The sequence below is a fragment of the Lynx rufus genome, unplaced genomic scaffold, assembly GCF_022079265.1.
Source record: "Lynx rufus isolate CCGP_SWC_20201006 ecotype Redwood Valley unplaced genomic scaffold, mLynRuf1.p SCAF_4, whole genome shotgun sequence".
Classification (NCBI taxonomy): Eukaryota; Metazoa; Chordata; class Mammalia; order Carnivora; family Felidae; genus Lynx; species Lynx rufus.
In genome coordinates, this window is record NW_025814856.1 from 2340355 (window position 1) to 2362387 (window position 22033).

Genomic DNA, 22033 nt, shown 5'->3' on the forward strand with positions numbered 1-22033 from the left:
AGGCGCTCAACAAATATCCGGAAGCCCCAGGGAGGGACCCGCCCGGAGCGAGGCCTACTCAGGCCGGAGCAGAGGGATGGACGTATCACCAGGTTGCTGGGACGCTGGGTGATCGTGGATTTGGTGAAGGGCACCTGGGGCCCCGGGGACCCCAGGGGAGGCCCTGATTCAGCTTGCGGGGAGGGGCGGTAGATCAAGGGGGACCTGCCTTCTAAGGTGACCACTGGGGGCGCCCGGGGGGGGGGGGCTCAGTCGATTAAGCGTCCGACTTCGGCTCAGGTCGTGATCTCATGGTTCACCATTCGGAGCCCCGCGTCGGGCTCTGTGCTGACAGAAGCGCAACGAAGGAGATGGCCTTGCTGGATCCGCGGATTCCAGAAGCCGGAAAGCCTGAGGATTTCAGGCACAGCTTGATCAAGGAGCCTGGGAACTCGCTCTCCACCCGCGACTCGGCTCTGCCGTCCCCCATTGGCCTCTGGGCCGAGAGCACCCGCCTCTCAGACTGGCCCTCGGCCGATCGACCCCGGCCCGATGCTTCCCCAGTCTGAGGGCGCCTCTCCTGTGATGCCAAATCGAGTCGCAGCGCCGGCCTCCCCTGGGGTCCCCTGGGGCCGCCATGCTGCAAGGCCACCCGGGCAGACCACGTGGTAAAGAGCTGAGGCCCCCAACCGAGAGCCATGCGCCAGAGCCAGCTTGGAGGCACAGCGCAGACATGGGGGCCCGCCCACCAGAACCCGACATACCCTCAGGGGACTCGAACCCACCAACCGTGAGATCACCACCCGAGCGGAAGTCGGCGTGGGAGGGCCATCCAGCCCTGTAGGGAACAGGTGAGCTGAGGGGACCCGCCTGGAGAGACAGGGTTGGGGTGAGGAAGGAGGTGGGGACGTCACAGCCAAATGTGGCTCAGCACCCACTGTGCCCCCAACTCTGACCTTGACCCTTCTTGGCCCTTGCCGTCTCCCCAACAGCTGGCTTTCCCATCTTGCCGATGACCCCCTCCAGTCGCCTCTGCCCCCAGCTACGTCCCCAGGGAAAGGCAGCCCAGCCAGGTGCCCGCACACGCCGGCTGGGCCTGCAGTCTCCTCTTCTCAGGACCCCAACGGCCCCTCCTCCACCCTGTGGGGTACGATTGGGGCGGGGCGTCACAGGGCACCCCCTTCCCCTTCCCTACACCTCCGCCCTGGCTACCGGCTCCAGTCTGCCTACCCCACTCTGGCTACTAGAGGAGTTTCCCGATACCCCGATCTCTCTCGGGCTCTAACACCCTCCATGGCTCCCCGTTGCCCTCAGGGTGAAGTCTGGAATTTTATACCCAGCCTTTGATGCCCCGAGGGTCCCTGTGGTCTGATCAGGACACACCGTTTCCTGTCAGCTTCCAGAACGTCCCAACCTCTGTACCCTTGCTCAGACAGTCCACAATGTCTGTATGCCTTCTTCTCTTAGCCTGGGAGCTCCGGGCCGGAGGGAAAGACCTGCCTCAAATAACAAGAGCGGGTCCTCAGGCTGGGCCCTCGCAGCGGGGTAAGCACCTTCCCGAATCTTCTCTGCCAGTCTTTGCCACTGCCCCCCCAAAGATGGATATCATGGGTCTGATTCACAGATGAGGAAACAGAGGCTCAGAGAGGACCTACGATTTGCCCACGGTCAGCAAGCCAAGAATAAGAGGGGCCCTCCCTCCTGCCTCTTCCATGGCTGACTCCCGCCCTTGCTTAAAGGCTCAGCTCACTAGTCACCTCCTCCCGGAAGCCTCCCCGGGTCGCCAGTTGGGGTCAGGCGACCGGTCCGGGCTCCCACAGCTGCCCGTGTGTTCCCCATCACAGCCCTGTCGCTGCCGCCGGGCCTCTCGTGCGTGCCGAGGAATGACGGGGGGGCTCGCGACGCGCAGAAGCAGCCGCAGGTCGGGCCCAGCCCCACCTGAACCGCACGCGCCCACGTCCACACCCGCGGTGGGGCTCAGCGCACGCCCGCCTCCCACACGCAGGCGGCCGGCGTCTGCGCGGCTGTCCCTTGTAAACACCTCCTCGGCTGCGGCCCCGGCGCCCGGCTGCTGCAGCCCGAGAGGCGCAGGTGGTGGGGACGGCGGAGGCTGGGAACTGAGATTGCTTGGGGACCGTCCCGCCCCACCTTCCTCCGCCTTCCCGTCGGCGGGAGCAGAGAGCTGCCCGGGCCCCGTGACCCTGACCCGAGGCTACGGCCGTGACCCGGAGTAAAGGCAGCCCCCCACCTCCCTGCTGAGTGCTCTCGGGAAAGGTCCGTGAGGCTCCCCCCCCCCCCCCCGGGCCGGGCCGCGGTGGGGGCGTCAGCAAGGTTGGCTCCCTCCTCCCGGGCGCCTCTGGGCCTGCCCGCCGTCCTCCCGTCCTAAGCGGCCTTGGGAGGGGTCTTTCCGGGTAGGGGGCCGGGCTGGGAGCACTGCGGGATCGCGGCACGTGGGAGTTACGCCTGGGCTTGGGGCGGGGGGTTGGGGTGCTCTGGCCCCCGAGTCCGGTATAAAAAGCGCCCGGGGCGACGGGGGAAGCCGTCAGGAGGGCGCGGAGGGGCTCAGGGAGCTTCTGGGAGCACCGACCTCCCCCACTCCTCCCGCACGCCCCACCACGGTGCTCCCTTCGCGTAGGGGCAAGCCAGGGGCCCAGAGAAGTGGGTCACACAGCCCAGCGGGGTGTGAGGCCTGGTCTTGGGGTGCAGGTGACACTGCATGCGTCGTCTAGGGTGACTTGGCCGTGGGAACCCCGCCGCGGCACGCACACCGCTCGCGCCCCGGCCGCCTACTCCGGGCAAAGGGAAGGCACCGCGGCCCGGGCTGCGCGCCGAACACGCCCCCTGTCGGGCGCGGCCGGAATCCGCGCAGCTAGGACCCAGCCACGTGGGACAGAGCCCCTGTCCCCGCTGAGCCCGCATTCCCGGTGGAGCCCGGAGCTCTGGGCTGAGCTGCGACACCCGCTGAGTGTCCCCCGATCCCGGCAGAGCCACAGCCGTGGCTATAGCCCTTTATCCCGGGCCGAGCCTCCATTCCGAGTTGAGTCCCTGACCCCAGAGAGAGCCCCTGGTCTTTTGCTGGGTGTGGCCCCCCACTCCCCACCCCCGCCCAGCTGGGGAGACCTCAGGATGTTGGGGCCACCCAGAGGATCTGTGCACACGACACACAATCCATACTGCCCCAGGTTCTGAGCCTACTTCTGTCACCACCTGGGACGGTCAGTTGCTTCCTCTGAGCCTCGACGTCATCATCGGTGAAATGGGACGTTTGTATCCCAACGCAGAGGTGCTGTGAAGTTTTGGTGACTTCATCTACGTACAGTGATTAACTTTAAGCCAACCCCTGACTGCCACGTAAGAGGTGCTGGATAAAAACTAGCCCTGAGGGGCACCCGAGTGGCTCAGTCGGTTAAATGTCTGACCCTGGCTCAGGTCATGATCTCACGGCTTGTGAGTTCGAGCCCGGTGTGGGGCTCTGTGCTGACAGCTCAGAGCCTGGAGCCTGCTTCGATTCTGTGTTCCCGACCGCCCCCAGCCCCGCCTCTCTCTCTGCCCCTCCTCCACTCACACATTCTCTCTCTCTCTTGAAAATAAATAACATTTATTTAAATTTTAACATTTAAAAAATTAAAAAAAAAAAAAAACCTTGCTCTGATGTTATTCTTACCAGGTGTGCTGCTGGGCACTTAAAAAAACAGCTTTATTAAAAAAATATGTAATTCATACACCATAAAATTCACCCATTTAAAACATCCAAGTCAGTGGTTTCGGTATATTACATTATTCGTTTTCTAAAATTGCGGTAAATATACAATATAAAGTGTATGCTTATAACCATTTTTACGTGTCTAACTCAGGGCATTAAGCCCACGAACACTGTTGTCTCGACCACCTCACCATCTCTCTTCAGACATTCTCCATCGTCCCCAACACATTCTGTGTGCATTAAACACTAACTAACCATTCTCTTCTCCCCAGCCTCCTGGTCACCTCTGTTCTACTTTCCATCTCTATGGATTCGCCTACTCTGGGTCCCTCAAGAAAGTGGAATAAAGGGGCGCCTGGGCGGTTCAATCAGTCAAGCCTCCGACTTCGGCTCAGGTCACGATCTCACAGTTCGTGGGTTCGAGCCCTGCGATGGGCTCTGTACTGATGGCTCAGAGCCTGGAGCCTGCTTCGGATTCTGTGTCTCCCTCTCTCTCTGCCCCTCCCCTGCTCACGCTCTGTTTCTCTCAAAAATAAACATTGAAAAAATTAAAAAAAATTTTTAAGTTAAAAAAAGGAAATTGGAATCCTACAATACTTGTCCTATGCCTGGCATCGTAAACCTATGTTTTCGAGGTTTATCCGTGTTGCGGCATGAGTCAGAACTTCCTTCCTTCTGTGGCTGAATAGTATTCCAGGGTACGTTTGGCCCATGTTTTGTTTACCTGTCCATCCGCTGAAGGACACTTGGGTTGTTTCCACCTTTTGGCGCTTGTGAATACCGCTGTTACGAACATTCGTGGGATCATCTGTTCGAGCCCCTGCCTTCAGAGAGACACCTAGGAGGGGATCTCCTGGATCATACGGTCATCTCGCTTTCTGAGGACCCACCAGACTGTTCCGCTGCGTCTGCCTGCACCTTTTTCGCATTCTCACCCACAACGCGCGGACGATCTGATGTCTGCACATCCGTGTGGGCACTTTTCCTTTGTCCTCATTTGAGAACCCGTAGCCCTTCTTACCCCCACGTCACAGATTCGGAAAACCAGGGCTCTGAGAGGTCAACACGTACGGGCAGACCACGAAAGAGCTGGGTGCGCGCCCACCTTGGCCACACTCCACCCATGCCCCACCCTGGACTCACGGGGACGATTTGCGGTCGTTTGATGAGACGCTAAGAACAGTTCCCTGGGCCTCTGCGGCCTCATTAGCCACCCTGATCGAAAGAAGGGGTGTTCACAGTTTGGGGCCCAGGCTCCAAGAAATGGAGCTCTAACAGTGGGTCTCAGCTGGGGTGATTCTGCCCCCTAGGGGACACTTGGTAACGGCTGGTGGCATTTTTAATTGTCGGGGCCTGGAGGGGGGATAGGGGGCTCCTGGTGGCCAGTGGGTGGGGGCCAGGGATGCTGCTCAGCCCCCACAGTGCCCAGGACGTCCCCCCCCCCAACCCCGCAGCAGGAATACAGGACCTGAATGTCAACAGTGCCGAGGATAAGCACTGGATAGGGAGAGGGCAGGACCCGGCTGAGGGCAAGAGGTGGGACCAGCATTCCTAGGTTTGAATGGGCTAGCCACCTGCGTCTGTGTGCCCTCAGGCAAGTCACTGCCCCTCTCTGGGCCTCAGTTTTCCCTGTCCAAAATGGGATAAGGGGACATTTCATTGATTTTTGCCTCATGAGCAAAAGTCTGTGCCGGGGCTGTGTGCGTCCCATGTGGACACGGCAGGCACTTCACAGACATGTGCTGTCTGGCCTCCCCTGACCACCCCTGGCCCTCGCTGGAACTGGGACCCAGAGCCGGGATGCGGGGAGGAAACCGAGGGGGGGGGGGGCAGCTGGCCCAGCCACCTTACCCGCTGGCGGCCACGAGGCTCCAGTGTGCTCTGCCGGCTCACTCCCATGGAAATCGAGGCTGGATCTGGGAGGCCCCTGGTGGGGTTTCCAGGCCCCGTCCACCCAGCCACTGCCCCAAACCACACCTGAGAATTTACTTGAGCCCAGGAAGATTTATGTCCAACCTTGGGTCAGATTCAGCCCATCTGGGGCTACAGGAATCTACATTTTTTAAAGGGGCTCCCAGGTGATTCTGATAGAAAGGGTTCCTCGGGGGGACGTACTCTAAGAAACGTGCTTCGCCCCAAATTCCAATTACCCAGGTGGGTAAAGGGAGTCTCAAGGGAGTAAGGGGCTTGCCCGGAGCCAGAGTTGGCCTGTTTTTCTTTTTGCTTCTCTCAGTCTCTGTCTCCCCGCCCCCTCCCCACCGGGTCTCTCGCTGTTTTCGACTCAGGATCTCCTTCCTCCCCTTTCTTTGCCTCATTCGCCCCCGCCCCACGCCGCATCCGGCCCATTTCACGATTCCGGAGGAATCTCCCCGCAGCTGCTTGGCCCCGCCCCAGACCCCGCCCCTCCCAGCGACTTTCTCCCCTTGGCCTCTTCGTACGTCGCCGGCTCTGCCATTGGCTGAGCCTACGTCCTCCGCCCGCCCCCGCCGCCGGCCCCTCTTCGGGCCTTTCCGCGCGGGCGGGGCCGGAGCGGGGCGGAGCCGCGGGGCGGGGCGATGGGGGCGGGGCCGAGCTTCCCGCCCCGCCCCGCCCGTCCAGTCCCTTCTCAGTCCTCCCGCGCGAGTCCCGCGGCCGCCGCAACGGCCCCTCGGGAGCGGCCTTACGGAGCCTCGACGGTCGGACCGACGGACAGGACCCGGAGAGTAGGTGAGCGAGCGATGCCGCGGCGCTCCGCACCTCGGGGGCCGTCTGGACGCCCTGTCTGTGTCGCCCCCATGCCCCTGCTCCTCCTGTCTGTATTCCTGCCTCTGTTTCTTCCTTTCCTTCGGTGTCCCTGTCACTCTGGCTGTGTGGGGTAGGGGGAGGCAGGCTGGGTGAACTGCCCTCCCTACCGTGGGGCTGTGCTCTGAGTCCAGCGTCCCCTCACCCGCATGGGGACTCTGATGGACTCTGCCCCTTTCACAGTGCAGGGTGCCAGGCGCTAGGGCCAGATTCCAGAGTCGGGAGGGCATTCCAGTGGTGGACAGCCTGGCCGCAGGTGTGACGATGGGCATGCGTGTGGCTTCTGACTGGTCCAGGCAGCTGGAAGAGTCATGGCCAGGCCCACCCACACTGGCCACCTGGGAGCTCCTCAGTGCCCTGAAGCTTTGGCCTCAGTTTTGTCAGCTGGGAATTGGGACCGTGGCTGCCAAGGTAATTGGCAGGTGACCTGACCCATATCCGCACGCATCACCGCCTCCTCTATCCTGGGGGCGTTCTCCTGGATGAGGGACAGTCGCAGCTGTAAACAGGCCTCCGAGGTTGCTTCCTGAGCATACCTGAGCCCAGCTTGGGGAGCTGAATGCCCGGGAGGGGGGGGGCACAGTGGGGTGAGGGCAGTTCAGCCTAGTGGTCGTAGGGTCTAGACCTTGGAATCAGAGGGACAGGTTCTCGATCTGCCACTCACCTTGGTATCAGAAACCAGTGATTGGATTCTCTGAGCCTCAGTTTCCTGTCTGTAAAGTGGGAAGGGCCACAGTTCCCTGGGGGAGAGGGCTGCTTCCAGGATTAAATGCAGGAATGTGTCTCCTCCGGGCCCTCCCTCTCTCCCCTTCACTCATTCGCTCTGCTCCAGCCTTACCAACCTCCACGTTCCTCCAACACGCCAGACGGGGCCCTGCCCCGGGGTCTCTGCCCGGGGTTTTCCTTCACAGCTATGCCGGGTCCGCGGGCACCAATTTTAAAACATAACAAGTTGCCTAGATGGGCTGGGCCAGGGGACTGCCAGGCAAGGGCTGGGCAGCTGGGAGGAGCCTGGAGGCGCCGGCCCAGGGACGCTGTACCTATGGAAACCGGAACAAAGCCCCAGCCACACAAACACCTGGGCTGTGCTTTTCCCACTCGACAGGCCTGGTGGTCTGGGATGCTGGTGGTGGGTGAGTGCCCAGGCCCCTGGGGTGGGGGGTGGAGTGCTCACGGGGGGGGGGGGCTTGAACCCTGCTCTGATGAAGGCGGGAGGTCCTTAAGCCAATAGATGAGTCAGACAGGTGCAGATTGGAGGCCCCGTGACGTCCCCTCTGGCTGTGTGGCCTTGGGCAGGTCAGACGCCCCTCTGAACCCGTTTCCTCATCTGAGGCCTGGGGAGGAGAGGGGCCTTTCGTTGCTTGGTGATCCCATGTGGTGGGGTTTCAGAGGCTTCAGTGCCCCTGCCTGTCCCATGGGGCCAGGAGGGAGTGCCTGAGGACACAGTTCCAGCTGCGGTGGCGGAAAGGTCCCCGCCCAGAGGCAGATGCTGAATAATGACTGGAGGTTGTCCGGGTGCAGCCCCAGGGGTTAGAGACCTAGAGGAGGGGTCCTAGAGATGGACAGGCCAGGACCAGGTACCGGGGCACCTCCCCTGGGCCCCCCACCACGAGATAACTCCCTGGGATCCCCCGCCTGAGCTTTCCTGGGAGCTCCTCTGGCTGAGCCCTTGGGATCTCCTAAGGCCCCATTCTCCAGGCCTCGATTTCCACTGCTATCCAGTGGGGTAGTGGAATGTGGGGAGCATTTACCTGGGGGAGCCCCCCTCCAGAGGGGCTCGTGCTGTACTGCTATGGGACCTTGGGCTGCCTCTGTCTCTCTCTGTGGGCCTTAGTTTCCCTGGCTGGACAGTGAGGACCTCGTGTGAGCTCTTGGACTTTATCCCTCCCTCGTGCTGGGAGGTCATTTATTCATTCGACAGGTTCTGAACACCTGCTGGGAGCCACAGCCTGGTGCAGGGCTCCGGGGACCCAGCACCGACCAAGGCCGAGCCGGTGCCCTCCCTCGCTTGGCTCTCAGATCGGACTTGGGGGATATGGGTGTTCGTCCATCCAGAAATATCCTCATGCTTAATTGTAACTGCATGAAGATGAGATGATAGAGAGACAGGCGGGCGGGATGTGGAAGTCAGTTTAGGTGGGGGATGCGGGAGGGACTCCTGACGAGGTGACATGTGAGCTGAGGCCTGAACGGGAAGAAAGAAACAGTCACACAGTCACGTGGAGGCCTGGTGGGAAGGGCATTCCAGTCAGAGGACGCAACCCATGCAAAGGCCCTGGGGCAGGGCCAGGCCTGGAGTTTTGGAGGAATAGTGAGGAGGCCCAGGAGCACAGTGAGTGAGGGGAGGAGGGAGGAGGGGAGGGCAGCGAGGGGATGGAGTTGGAGGCAGGTCCCGAACGGTCCCCTGGGCAAAGGGGAGAACTTGGACTTTTACCCTGGTAGAGGACTGGGTCCTGACTCGGGTGCTCACGGGCGCCCCCCGGTGGCTGCTGCAGGGAGGCCTGATGGGGAGTTGTGAGAGCAGGATCCTGGGGAGGGGGGGCCCTGGGCCCAGGGGCCCAGCTCAGGCTGTGAAGAGGGGAGGCGGGGCTGCGTCCACACTCCTGCCACAGGACCCTGAAGCCTCCTCCACTTGCTGCTAAACACCTGCTTGGCCCGAGCGCCAGCCCGGCCTGGCCTTTCCTGCAGAGGGTGGGCCGTGGTCTCCCGACACTCTCGCTTGGCCCCCAAGCTCTGCTTCAGCGGAAATCGGGGCTCCCGCTGCCGCCAGCAGGTGGCCAAACCCCGCCCGTCCTTGGGGAGGCCACTCGAGGGCTCTGGAGAACCCGCTTTGGAAACCGTGGGTGCCCCAGGCCCCTCAGACCAGAGATTCCTTTCTTCCTCTTGCCTTACTTAAAACGGGCACGGAGTGTGAGGTCCGAGCGACGGTTGGTCAGAGCCCGACGCACTGGGTGCCCTCGTGTTGGCAGCGGGTATCGTGCGGGAACAGGGACGGCGGGGGCATTTGCTGCTGTGGACACAGGCCTGGGGCCCCCGAGGCCACCGTGGGCCACCGCAGCCGGGGCTCGGAGACGCGGGGTGGAGTGGCGGCCTGGCCCTGCTGAGCTGGCTCGTCAATTATTAACACCCTTTGTGTGGGACATAAAGAATTCATGTGGTGGGGACAGGGTGCCCGTGGACCAGGGGCCGGCGGCAGCTGGCTCGTCCCAGCCCGCGGGAGTCACTTGCCACCCGGTCAGGAATTTCACGGTCGGGTTGTTAAACACAGCCATTATGAAAAGCGACAGACTGTGACCCTACAGTTCAATACATTATGTTTTAATAATGTTTATTCTAACGGAGGTGTAGAATATTATTTGGCCATAAAGAGGAGCGAGGCGCCCACCCCCGCCGCCCCGCGGACGGGCCCCGAACACACGACGCTCAGGGAGGGAAGCAGACACGAGAGGCCACGCGGGGCGTGAGTCCGCGTGTGTGAAACGTCCAGGACAGGCTCCTCCACGGACAGGAAGGGGTTTCATGGGGGCCAGGGATGGGGGGGGTGACTGCTGATGGGGATGGGGCTTCTTTTTAGGGTGATGGAATGTTCTGGAATTAGTGGTGACGGTTCCACAACTCTATGAAGGTATCAAAGCCGCTGAGTTTTACACTTTATTTTTTTTTTAAGTTAATTTATTTTGAGAGAGAGAGAAAACAAGCAGGGGGTGGGGCGGGGAGGCGTCTGGGTGGCTCAGTCGGTTGAGCGTCCGACTTCGGCTCAGGTCACGATCTCACGGTTCGTGGGTTCAAGCCCCGCGTCGGGCTCTGTGCTGACAGCTCGGAGCCTGGAGCCTGCTTCGGATGCTGTGTCTCCCTCTCTCTGCCCCTCTCCCGCTGGCTCTCTCTCTCTCTCAAAAATAAATTTAAAAAAAATGAAAAAGAAAACAAGCAGGGGAGGGGCAGAGAGAGGGAGAGACAGAGAATCCCAAGCAGGCTCCACACTGTCATTGCAGAGCCCGACGTGGGGCTTGAACCCACGAACTGTGAGATCGCCACCTGAGCCGAAATCAAGAGGTGGCAGTTTCCCTTACTGAACCACCCAGGTGCCCCTCAGTTGTACACTTTAAGAGGGCAGGGGCGCCTGGGTGGCGCAGTCGGTTAAGCGTCCGACTTCAGCCAGGTCACGATCTCGCGGTCCGTGAGTTCGAGCCCCGCGTCAGGCTCTGGGCTGATGGCTCGGAGCCTGGAGCCTGCTTCCGATTCTGTGTCTCCCTCTCTCTCTGCCCCTCCCCCGTTCATGCTCTGTCTCTCTCTGTCCCAAAAATAAATAAACGTTGAAAAAAAAAAATTTTAAGAGGGCAAAGTTTGGGGGGCGCCTGGGTGGCGCAGTCGGTTAAGCGTCCGACTTCAGCCAGGTCACGATCTCGCGGTCCGTGAGTTCGAGCCCCGCGTCGGGCTCTGGGCTGATGGCTCGGAGCCTGGAGCCTGTTTCCGATTCTGTGTCTCCCTCTCTCTCTGCCCCTCCCCCGTTCATGCTCTGTCTCTCTCTGTCCCAAAAATAAATAAACGTTGAAAAAAAAATTAAAAAAAAAAAAAAAAGAGGGCAAAGTTTGGGGCCCCTGGCTGGTTCAGTCCGCAGAGCGTGTGACTCTTGATCTTGGGGTCGTGAGTCTGAGCCCCACGTTGGGTGTAGAGATTACTAAAAAAAAATAAATAAACCTCAAAAACTAAAGGGCGGATTTTATGGTAGGTGCATCGTATGTTGATAAAACTTACAAAAAGCAAAGTCATAAATAGTCATAAATCGTAACTTTCTAATTATTCTCCCGTCTCTTACTATAATCTGCGCTCTTGAAGCCACGTTTATCTGCCGTGTGTGTTTGGGGGAAACGGTGAGCCCCCACATTCGCTCACGTCGCGTCGGAAGCTTGAAATTGGCCACGGTGGGGAAATTTACACCACGGAAATTGGCAACCACCACAGATCGGGGTGGGATTTATTGTTCTGTTGGTCGTCTAGACCCGGGGTTGGCCAACTTTTTCCACGAAGGGCCCGGTAGTAAGTATTTTCGGCTTCTTACGCCGTTCGGGCGCGTCGCGTGTGTTCGCGGCTGCCGTTAGAGCGTGAAGACAGCCATAGGGAGCAGGGGAGCCCGTGGCTGGGGCCGTGTGCCAATAAAACTTTATTGATAAAAACAGGCGGTGGTTTGCCTTGGTTTGCCACCTCCCGGTCTGACTCAAGAAAGCGGCGCCGAACAAACTGTCGATGAGGAAAATTAAACTTAAGAAAGTGTCACATCTGCGGCTGTGTCCTTGTGGGTAGCCCCAAAGCCCCGAGGAGGCAGTCTCCTCCCCCTGTTGGAAAACGACCGTCGGATGCGGCCCGGAACTTGCTCTCCCTGCTGATGGGTGCGCGGAGTCCTCGTTCTCCCTGTTTCACGCTCGTCTGGCTTGTTCGTGTGCAGGCACACGTCAGAGGCCACCCGTGCCGGCCCCGCACGTGTTTGCCAAGCACGCCCCTGGTTTCGCTACCGAAACCAGTTTGGCAAAACCCATCGGGAGCATTTGGTGAGACTCGATCGGCCCCACAGAGCCGGTATAGTTTACTGTGCTTGCAAATCGTGGGACGCACGTCCTTCGTGTGGGGAGAAACATACGGGGACACGTTTGTTTCTTCTGGAAAGCTGGTAACGGGTACGAAGTTTTCAGCGCGCGGCGAATGGGATGTCGCCTTCGCGGGGCACCTGTGGGGCAGTGAGGACGCCGGAAAGTTGGATCTCCTGCCCTGGGGCATCCCTGTCCCCTGCCCCCCACCTCCACATCCCTGTCGTCCCCCCGCCCAGGGTGTCGAACCAGAAACGTGTGGGGGCTGAGGGCCCCCCCCGCAGTGGGACTGTGCCCTGGGCATGTGTGGGTGGGTTGTAGCGAGCCCAGGTTGGACGGGGGAGACCAGGGGTGAATGGTTTGCCGCGTCAGGGAGAGCCTCTCGGAGCGGGGGGTTCTCGAGGCTGAGAAGGCCCCCTACCCCCAACCCCGGAGGCGCCGCACACGCAGGGGCGGCGAGGGCATGGGCGAGGCTGGAACCGACTGAGCCCCGGGGAGACAGGTGGACGGGGTCGTGGCCCAAGCGAGGGGGAGGTTGGCCCGGCTCCCGAGTTTGGGAACCGAGGGGATCAGACAGAAAAGGGGCCACTGGGGGGGACGGGTGTGTGCCCTGCACCTGCCCAGGGAGGCTCAGGTACAGTCCTGCCTCCGACCTTTGCGTCTGCAGGTTCGAGGCCAGCGTCGGTGGCCAGTGTGCAGGGCGTTTGGAGTGTCCATACTGGGGACGAGGGCAAAGCTTGGAGTCCAAAAGACAAAGTGGGGTTGGCAGAGGAGGACCGGGCTCTAGAGTGCTGGGGCAGGGCAAGAGGCAACAGAGCCAAGGACTCTGTACCTGGACACCCATTTCATAGATAGGAAAGCTGCCCCCAAGGACATGGGGCCTGTGTGGAGTCCCAGTGGGGAGGGGTCGGGGCTGTGGGAGGACCTGGACGGTGGCCTTCACTCTCCTCGCTGCTCCTCTAACACACCAGGCACAGTCCTGCCCCAGGGCCTTTGCACTAGCTATGTCCTCTGCCTGGCTCACCTTTCCCCCAGACCTTGTCCTTCCAGGTCCCAGTTCCAGCAGCTCCACCTCTAGAGAGGCTTTCCTGACTACCCTGGCCAAGGTCACCTGCTGTCCCTGGCTGTCACCACCCCCTTGGCCCCCCTCTCTCTCTGAAATTACTTTGTGTTCACTGGGTTCTGGTGTCTCTGCCTTCCGGCAAAGGAGATTGGGGGGCTTTTGGAGATTTGGAGGGCTTTCTTTTTGCTTGTGATGATAACAGGATGTTCTGGCTTTGGGGGGGGGGTCAGGGACCAGAGACACGAGGCAGCCAGCCACGTGCCTGGAGCAGCCCCCGGGCCCCCACTTCCTAACGTTCTGCCAAAAACATAAACCACTGAGTGGGGTTTTGCACGCTTTTATTTTATTTTTTAACTTAAAAAAATTTTTTTTAAGTTTATTTATTGAGAGAGAGAGAGAGAGAGAGGGAGAGAGAACGACTGGGGGAGGGGCAGAGAGAAGGAGAGAGAATCCCAAGCAGGTGCCACTGTGCCATCGTGCAGCCTGACTTGGAGCTCGATGTCACAAACCCGTGAGATCGGGACCTGGGCCGAAACCAAGAGTTGGATGCTTAACCGACTGAGCCAGCCAGGCGCCTGGTGGGGGCGCTCTCTGATGGGAATTTGTAGCTACAAGGTCACCGCGACGCCCCCTATGCCAACCTGTAAGAGACGCTCTGTCCTCAAGTGCGGGGGCCTGACCTTGCCAGGAGGGAATCCTTTTCGATCAGCCACGTATCCCCGGGTGCCCGCCGTGTGCCTGGCAAGGTGGAAGTGATTTACAGATCTCAACTCGAGCCACCCTTTTATTGTGCCACAATATGGGCCAAATCCTGATAAATTTATTTATCATTTAAAAAATGAGGCCTAAAATGTATACAGGAAGGGGCACAGAGGTGTAAAATATATACACTTTATATATATATATATATATATATATATATATATATAGGAAGTGTTTGGCTTGAGGAGATGTAATCCTCATATAAAATTCACTGCTTTAAAGTGTTCAACTTCCAGAATATTCCCTCTCCCCAAAATGAAGTCCCATCCGCATCAGCCATCACCCCCTCCCCAGCCCCTGACAACCACGAGCCCCCTTCCCGTCCCTGGACGAGCCCGTTCTGGGCGTTTCACACCCGCGGACTCACAGCCCGTGTGGCCTCTCGTGTCGGGTCCCCTCCCTGAGCGGCGTGTGTTCGGGCCCGTCCGCGGGCGCCTCGCTCCTGCTCGCGGCCGAGTGACGTTCCAGGGCAATATTCCAGCACCCTGCGGACACGCCCTGTTTGTCCCTTCACCCACTGGCGGCCACTTGGGTTGACGCCACCCCTTGGCCACGTGAACCGCGCCGCCATGCGCGTGCGCGTGCGCGGTCTGCATGGCCGTGCGTTCCCCCGTCTACTGGGCAGATGCCTGGGAGCGGAATTGCCGGGTCCTGGGGGTAAGTCTGTGGGTGTTTGAGGAGCTGCCGGAAAACCGGTTTACACAGCAGCTGCCCCGTTTCCCACTCCCACCAGCCGTGTCCGAGGGCCGTGGTGTCTCCGCACCCTTGCTGACGCTTGCCGTTGTCCGTTGCTGCGACGGCCGCCATCCTGGTGGGGGGGTGGGGGGTGGGGGTGGGTGAAGTCATCGTGATTTCCCTACTGGCCAATGATGCTGAGCACCTTTTCAGCTGCTGGCTGGCCATTTATGGATCTTCTTTGGAGAAAGGTTACAGGGGTGTGTGTGTGTGTGTGATCGAGATCTAATTCACATAACCACAGAACTTACCCTTTCAAAGCGTGCAGCTTGCCGGGTTGCAGCATAATCACAGAGTCGCACAACCACAGAAGCCTGATGGCTTTTTACACTTGTACAAACATTTTGTACAGAACATGGAATGTTCCACACCCCTTCCCTGATCCGTCTGCCTCAGGCTGCCTGCCACCTTTATCGCAATGTTTCATAGACTTATTTATGTCAAAAAGATTTTATTTTTAAGTAATCTCTACACCCAAGGTGGGGCTCGAACTCACGACCCCAAGATCAAGAGTCGCACGCTCTCCCGACTGAGCCAGCTGGGTGCCCCCTCCCAAAGTATTTTGTGAGTGGCAAGGTGGCTTGGCTCTAGAAGGCTGGAGTCCCCCGGAAGGCAGGGACGGGGTCTCTTTTGGTCATTCCAGTAAACCCAGTGCCTGGGACACAGTTGGTGCTCCATAAATGCTCATACAGTGACCGAGTGAATGGTCCAGCCATGCCCTTGATCCTTTAACAGGCTTTTTCAGCTTTGAGGACAGTGGGGTGCCCCGGCATTTGGTGATCAGGGACTGTGGACACTTGACCGTCTGGTCCCCGAGCCCCTCGGCAGTCCCTGGGAAGGCCCCGCCCCAGAAGGGCTGATGTGGCCGTCTGGCCACCTCCTGGCTTGCCCGCCCTCAGACCTGGGTGAGTGCACAGGAAGGAAGGAAGGCCGGGGTCTATTTTAGTCTGTGGCCCGCTCCCCCGGGACAGTAGTCATCTCCCTGTCTGGCTGCGTGGATGGGGGGTTCCTGGCAGAACAATGGGTCGGGGATGGGGGGGGGTCACGCAGCTGGGCTGGCCCAGGTGTCAGCGGGTCTGGGGACTGGCCGGAGGGGTTAGGAGTGTGGAGGCCGAGAGGGAGGCTCCCTTTTCCTTCTGGGCTTAGGAGGGAGGTCCTGCTGAGGGCCCAGCTCCCCTCCCGGCACATCCCACCTCAGGACTCGGCAGATTGGAGAGCCAAGGCCCAGAGACGGATGGAATCCTCCCGAGGGTCGCACAGCGACTGAGATAGGCCGCAAGACCAGGGCTCCAGGGCACTTAGGGTCCAGGTACCTTGGCCTCATCCCTGGACCCAGGGAAAGGCCTTTTCCTCTCCGAGCCTCAGTTTGTTCATCTGTAAGCTGGGGAGACTGGACTCAGGACCTTGGGGTTTCTTCTCATTTCCGTTCGCGGACATCCTTTCCCTCATGCATTCAACGAACGCTTGCGGGGTGCCTGCTGTGTACCAGGCCCCGGGCTGACTGCTGGAGGCACGGTGTGGACAAGGGAGACCCAGTCCCTGCCTGCACCGTCAGGCCAGGGAGATGAGCAATGAAACCAAAGCGTGCGAGGCCAAAATGGAGCACGCCAGGGCGCCACGGGAGCCGCCAGGCACCTGGCCCAGCCTGGGACATCCAGGAAGCCTTCCAGGAGGAGGTGACTGTGACACTGAGATTTGGATGAGCAGTTTACAGGATAATAGGGAGAGGAGGGGCCCCGGTAGAGGGAACAGGACAGAACATTCTAGAGAAACGGGTGGGAGGCATCGGGGAGGCACGGGCACCTCTTGTGCCAAGACGCTCTTTTTCCAGAGAGTCCGACAGAGAAGTAGGTGTGTGCATTCAGGGAGCTTGAATGGCGGAATTCTAGGCCGTGGCATCCAGCTTCTGGCCCAAGGGAAGCTCGCAGCCTGGGTGGGGGTGGGGGGGGGCATTGGATTGGCCACAACCTTCTGCCCTAGGACAGAGTTAGTTCTATCTTCCCCATTTTACAGATGGGGAAACTGAGGCACGGGGCGGTTATGTTGCTTGGCTAAGCGGTCAGGCCCCGGGGGGCTGGATCTGTGGCTGACACAGCTCCCGGCGCCCGAGAAACTCGGGTGATTTGCAGGCGTCAAGCGGGGAAGGCGGAGGAAGTTAGGCACGCAGAGGCGGGCGGTCAAGGGTATTGCTGTGTGGCCCTGGGGCAGTGGCTCAGGCTCTCTGAGCCTGTGTCATTTCTTCAACAAACTGGCAGCCAGCCTAATACCCGGCGGATAGGAGGAAACCGTCACACGCTGCCGGCTCAGGGCCTGCCCCGTGGTGCTGAGTCAGCAGCACCCCTGCTCTGGCCCAGGCCCGCGTAGCCCCGGGGTCTGGTGACTGGTGTGGGGGGCAGGGAAGGCGGTCCAGTCCTCGCCGTGGCCACCCTGACCTCTGAGGGCAGCGCAGGCGGAGGGGACTTCTCCCGGGGTGTGAGCTCGCACAAAGATGGTCTTTGTGGGGGCTCTGGGCTGAGTGGGCACCCACGGGGCATTCCTGGTCCGGCTGGCCTGGGGCTGGGGTGGGGGTGGCTTCGACCAGGGCCTGGGGCGATGGGTGAGGGCCGGAGGTGGCTCTCAGGCTCACGTCATTCATTTTTCTGGAGTCTCCAAGGGCACAGCAGGTAAAGAATCAGGCCCCTTCCCTCCCCCGTGGACTGGGGTGACACAGGACGGTTGGGGAGTGAAGCCCGGGGCAGGGGCGGAGCAGTGATGGGGGACGGAGGGGCACTGTGTGGCCCAGAGGCCGTGCCTCACCGTGGGTTTGTTCGGGGATGGCTTCCTAGAGGAGACAGTATCGAAGCGGAGCTGAGGGATGAAACTTCGAGAAGAGGCCGGGGCTCAGGGGCCAGGGCTTCGGGGGATGAATAGGAGTTTACCGGCAAAGATGCCGGGATCTGAATGGGGTGTGGGGCTTGGTCCTGGGACCCACGTCCTCAGAAGAAAACGGTCCATGCCCAGATGTGCAGCTTAGGAAGATTCCAGAAGTCTGACACGGAGACAGGTCCCTGTTCACCGAGGGCTGGACTGCCACGCCCCTTGCCACTGTCCCAGCCCAGGAAGGGTGGGAGCTGTCACAGGTCAGTGTTTCCATATCACAGGCGGCGGCGTTGGAGCAATGTTTCTAGAAACCTCACTCGTGACCCTCCCCCCCCCCCCCAGGCCCCACAGCCCAGGATGCTGCCCACGCCGGAGGCGGGCCTCGGGCCGTCTGCTGTAAATGCACAGGGCCAGTAAGGCTGCGGGATTGGGAACAACTGGGCTCCGCCACTCTGAACAGCTGGGGCCTGGGACCCTGTCTCACTGCAGTGCAGGATGGGGGCGGGGAATGCCCGGCGGGACTTCAGGGGCTTGGAATCCACCTGTCGCAACGCACCGTGAGGTCCTCCTCAACCCCGCGGCAAGGCTGGTGCCGGCCCGCAAGCGGCGGCCTTCAGAACATCCTGCCCAGATGTCACCCTCGTTCCTTTTATTTTTATTTTTATTTTTATTTTTTATTTTTTAGAGAGTGGGGAAAGGGTGTGAGAGAGAGGATCTTTCTCCGCTCGGCACGGAGCCTCGGGTGGGGCTCGATCCCCCGACCCCGAGACCATGACCTGAGCCCAAACGAAGAGTCAGTCGACCGACCGTGCCACCCAGGTGCCCCGAGCAGCAGAGTCTTGAGCTCAAGCCCCGCCTTGGGCACAGAGCTTCGTTAAACAGAGAAACAAAACGGCCCCGCCTCCAGGCCTGAAGCTCTGTCGGCCCGGGCAGTGCCCCTCCGCCCGCTTTGTCACCTGTCGCTTCCTCTGGGAGGCCTGCCTGTGCCCGGCAGCTCTGGGCAGCCCACACACCGTGGCATCGCGTGGCTCCCGGTCGCGGCCGACGCGCCCCCGCCCTGCACCCAGTCGTGTGCCTCGCGGCGGGCTCGTGGGCTGGCAGGCTCGGGCCCATTTCACAGACTGGGATGACGCGGTAGCACCCCAAAGGGGCCCTCCGGGAAGGTCCCCGGAACTGACGGCCCTCTGCCTCTCCCCCTGGCAGGGCGGATGGACACGTTCAGCACCAAGAGCCTGGCCCTGCAGGCGCAGAAGAAGCTGCTGGGCAAGATGGCGTCCAAGGCCACGGTGGCCGTGTTCATCGATGACGCGAGCGGCGAGGTGCTGGACGAGCTGTACCGCGCCACCAAGGAGTTCACCCGCAGCCGCAAGGAGGCCCAGAGGATGGTCAAGAACCTGGTCAAGGTGGCCGTGAAGCTGGGCGTGCTGCTCCGCGGCGGCCAGCTGGGCGGCGAGGAGCTGGCGCTGCTGCGGCGCTTCCGCCAGGGGGCGCGCCGCCTCGCCATGACGGCCGTCAGCTTCCACCAGGTGGACTTCACCTTCGACCGGCGCGTGCTGGCCGCCGGCCTGCACGAGTGCCGGGACCTGCTGCACCAGGCCGTGGGCGCGCACCTGACCGCCAAGTCCCACGGCCGCATCAACCACGTCTTCGGCCACTTGGCCGACTGCGACTTCCTGGCCGCGCTCTACGGCCCCACCGAGCCCTACCGCTCGCACCTGCGCCGGATCTGCGAGGGCCTCACCCGGATGCTGGACGAGGACAGCATATGACCTCCGGCCCGGGGGTTCCTGAGGGGGGAGGGGGGGTGGGGGTCGTTCTAGAACCTCTTTTCTCCCGCCCGATTCTGGCCAAATCCCCGGGACAGGCGCCCGTCCCCCCCCCCCCCCCCCCCCCCCCCCGCGAGAGGATGCTGATCTGTTGGAGGCAGCGGTTTTAAGGACTCTGGTCGCCTCTCCTCCCGCACGGTCTCAACAGGAGAAGAGCTCAGCCTGCAGGGGCGCGGCCCTCCCCACGCACCCCGAGGCTGCTGCCCACCCAGGCCTGCCTGACCTGACCCCCAGCACCCCTACACTCCCTCGATGCTTCTGAAGGCTGGCACCTGCCACCTCGTCATGTTAACGATGTTGCCTGTTCCTTCCGACAGGGTCGTGGTGAACGGGAAGAAAGGGAGTGTCGTGGGGGTGAGCTGCAGCTCCCCAAGTTCTTTGAAGTTCTAGCCCCCAGAACCTCTGAATGCGCCCTTGTTTGGAAATAGGGTCCTCGCCGATGGAATCAGTTGAGGTCACGCTGGAGCGGGGGTGGGCCCCTGATGCAGCATGACTGGCGTCCTCGTAAGGGGACATTCAGACAGACAAGGCCGTGTGAAGGTGGGGGCAGACTCGGGATGGCTGTCTCTACCAGCCAGGAGTGCCAGCAGCCTCCAGAAGCTGGGAGAGCCGCCTGAACGGCCTTCGGAAGGAACCAGCCCAAGGGACACCTTGACTGCAGACTCCCACCTCTGCCTCCAGGGCTAGGAGGGCACAGATTCCCGCTCTTGCCCTGGGGGTCGAGCGCAGGGAGCCAGGGACAGCGCTGGGGTGGGGGCTGTGGGCGAGGATGCCTCCATCTGGTTGGGATCGCTGCCCTGACTCCCACGCGGGAGGGGACGGAGTGTGCCCCTTGCTCGGGGCTCAAGGGGAAAGCCATCGGAGACGCGCGCCCGTTTAAAACTGGTTATTTCACTTGTGCTTGGTGGCAGGTGTTTTCCCAAGACCTCCGAGAGCAAAGCTCAGCCAATTTTGGCTTTGGCGACACCCCCGGAAGATGCGCCACTCTCACCTCGGGGCACAGATGGGCACGTGGGGTGTGGGAGTGAATCTGTGACTTCTGTGTGTCGGAAGGGGACACGCGTTTTAACAGGCCGCAGAACGCTCTACAGGCCGGCCCCCCCGACGCGCCGGGAAGGTTACTCTGGGCGCCCGCGCGGACGGGGAAAATGATGTCCCGTGACCGTTTTTTGCAGAGCCAGGTCTGTTGGGTGAAGCCTTCACACGGGAAGCCTGCAGGCCTTTTTGGGCCAGAAGATGGGTTTGGTTGACTCCGTCCGTCGTTCGAGACGTTTGGCATTAGTTAAAAACAAGGAAGTTACACGTACCAATCTAGGTTTGGAGTTTTCTCGAAAACTTGGCCTGAGCCTGCACTGCCTGCTGGTGAGGCCGCATGGGCGCGGCCCCCCTGGCCTGCCACAGTCCCCACCTGGCCCTTTCGCCCACCCCCCCCACCCTCCCCCCACCCCGGCCTGCTGCAACGGCCCACAAGACATTACGGCCCCAGATGCAGGGTGGCCTTTGTATGGTTTTTCCCTGAAAAAGCCCAAGGTCTCTTGCCGAAGAGCCACTGCTCCCACCTCTGCCCCAGCCCTCGAAGGCAAACCTGTCCTCCCATCTTCCGTCGGGAGACCGTTCGCATTCAGGAAGGGACGCGCATTCTGAGTACCCGAGAAGCCCCCCATGAGCACCTTTGTCCTCGGCTTTGCACGCGGACTCCATCAACCAACGTGCATAACGCTCTGTGCTTGTGCCCTGCTGGGCTGTCCAACCTGCCTGGACTCTTTCCATAAATCTGAGATTTAATTTAGAAAAACCAAAGAGCACGACACGGCTCTCCAAATAAAAGCACACATCTTCGGTCGGCATTATGTGCAACTGGCGACTGAATCGCTGGGGCTGACCGCTTTCTCCTGTCCTCCCGGGGCTCGGGGCTTTTGCCTTTCAAGTCGAGCTTGCGTGGAACGTCACCCGCCCGTGGGCCTCGCCGACGGGTTCCCTTTCCGCTCCAGCGGGCGCCGGGACAGACCAGCGGGCCCGCACAGCTTGTCCCGTATGGCTCGGTCGGGTTCGGCCCCTCATCACGACCACAGCCCCCGGGGCCAGCGTGGCATCCTTTGCGGGTCTGCCTGAAAGCTACAAGGGGATGCCCCCACATGGCTGGGGGGGGGGGCGAGGAGGAGCCAGTTTGTGTCCAGATGTCCTGCCGCGTCCCGGGGCTCTGCATCCTTGAGGACGCCCAGGGATTCAGACGTGCTCGGTGGTTCCGGGCCGACCGTGGAAGCATCTGTCCCTCCTGCCGGGGTCCAGCCCACGTGACCCTCAGCGGCCCCGGGGGCCGCGTCCCTTCTGCCAGTTTCCGGCTGCCTTGTTTCTGCAGGAGGCCCCGGACAGCCATCCACTTCCGGGGGCCTGTGGAGAATCACTTGGTTTTTCAGTCCATCGAGCCTCACATCCAGGAGTGGCAGAGGCTCGCGGCCCTCACCGGGGTCCCTGTGACACCCACAGGTCCCTGTGGTTACCAGACCTCAAAGCCCACCCATTCTTGGGTCAAGTGGGCCCCCCGGAGGCCCCCTTTGTTATTTGTTCTGGAAACAGCCGTTGTTCACGCGCCCACACCGAGCTCTGAAATTGCTCCTGACACGGGTGCCCGCCGCGGGTGTAGACGGGGTGACGGTCCTACCCCACCTCCTGTAGGTGTGCGCTCTTGGGCGGGAGCCCCAACACCCGCCTCTTCTCTGGCAACTGGGGTCACCGCAGCGCC

General features: G+C 61.0%; 1 protein-coding gene across 1 annotated transcript; it reads left to right on the forward strand.

Moving 5' to 3' along the window:
* Positions 1–6293: 6293 nt before the first annotated feature.
* On the forward strand, positions 6294–21135 carry TNFAIP8L1 (TNF alpha induced protein 8 like 1). The gene is made up of 2 exons (XM_047094505.1): positions 6294–6388; positions 18668–21135. Exon 2 carries the CDS (start codon positions 18673–18675, stop codon positions 19231–19233), a length of 561 nt encoding a protein of 186 aa, XP_046950461.1. The 5' UTR covers positions 6294–6388; positions 18668–18672; the 3' UTR covers positions 19234–21135.
* The last annotated feature ends 898 nt before the right edge of the window (positions 21136–22033 follow it).

Coding starts and splice junctions, on each gene's coding strand:
- TNFAIP8L1 (XM_047094505.1), top strand. CDS start 18,673: ATGGACACGTTCAGCACCAAGAGCCTGGCCCTGCAGGCGCAGAAGAAG.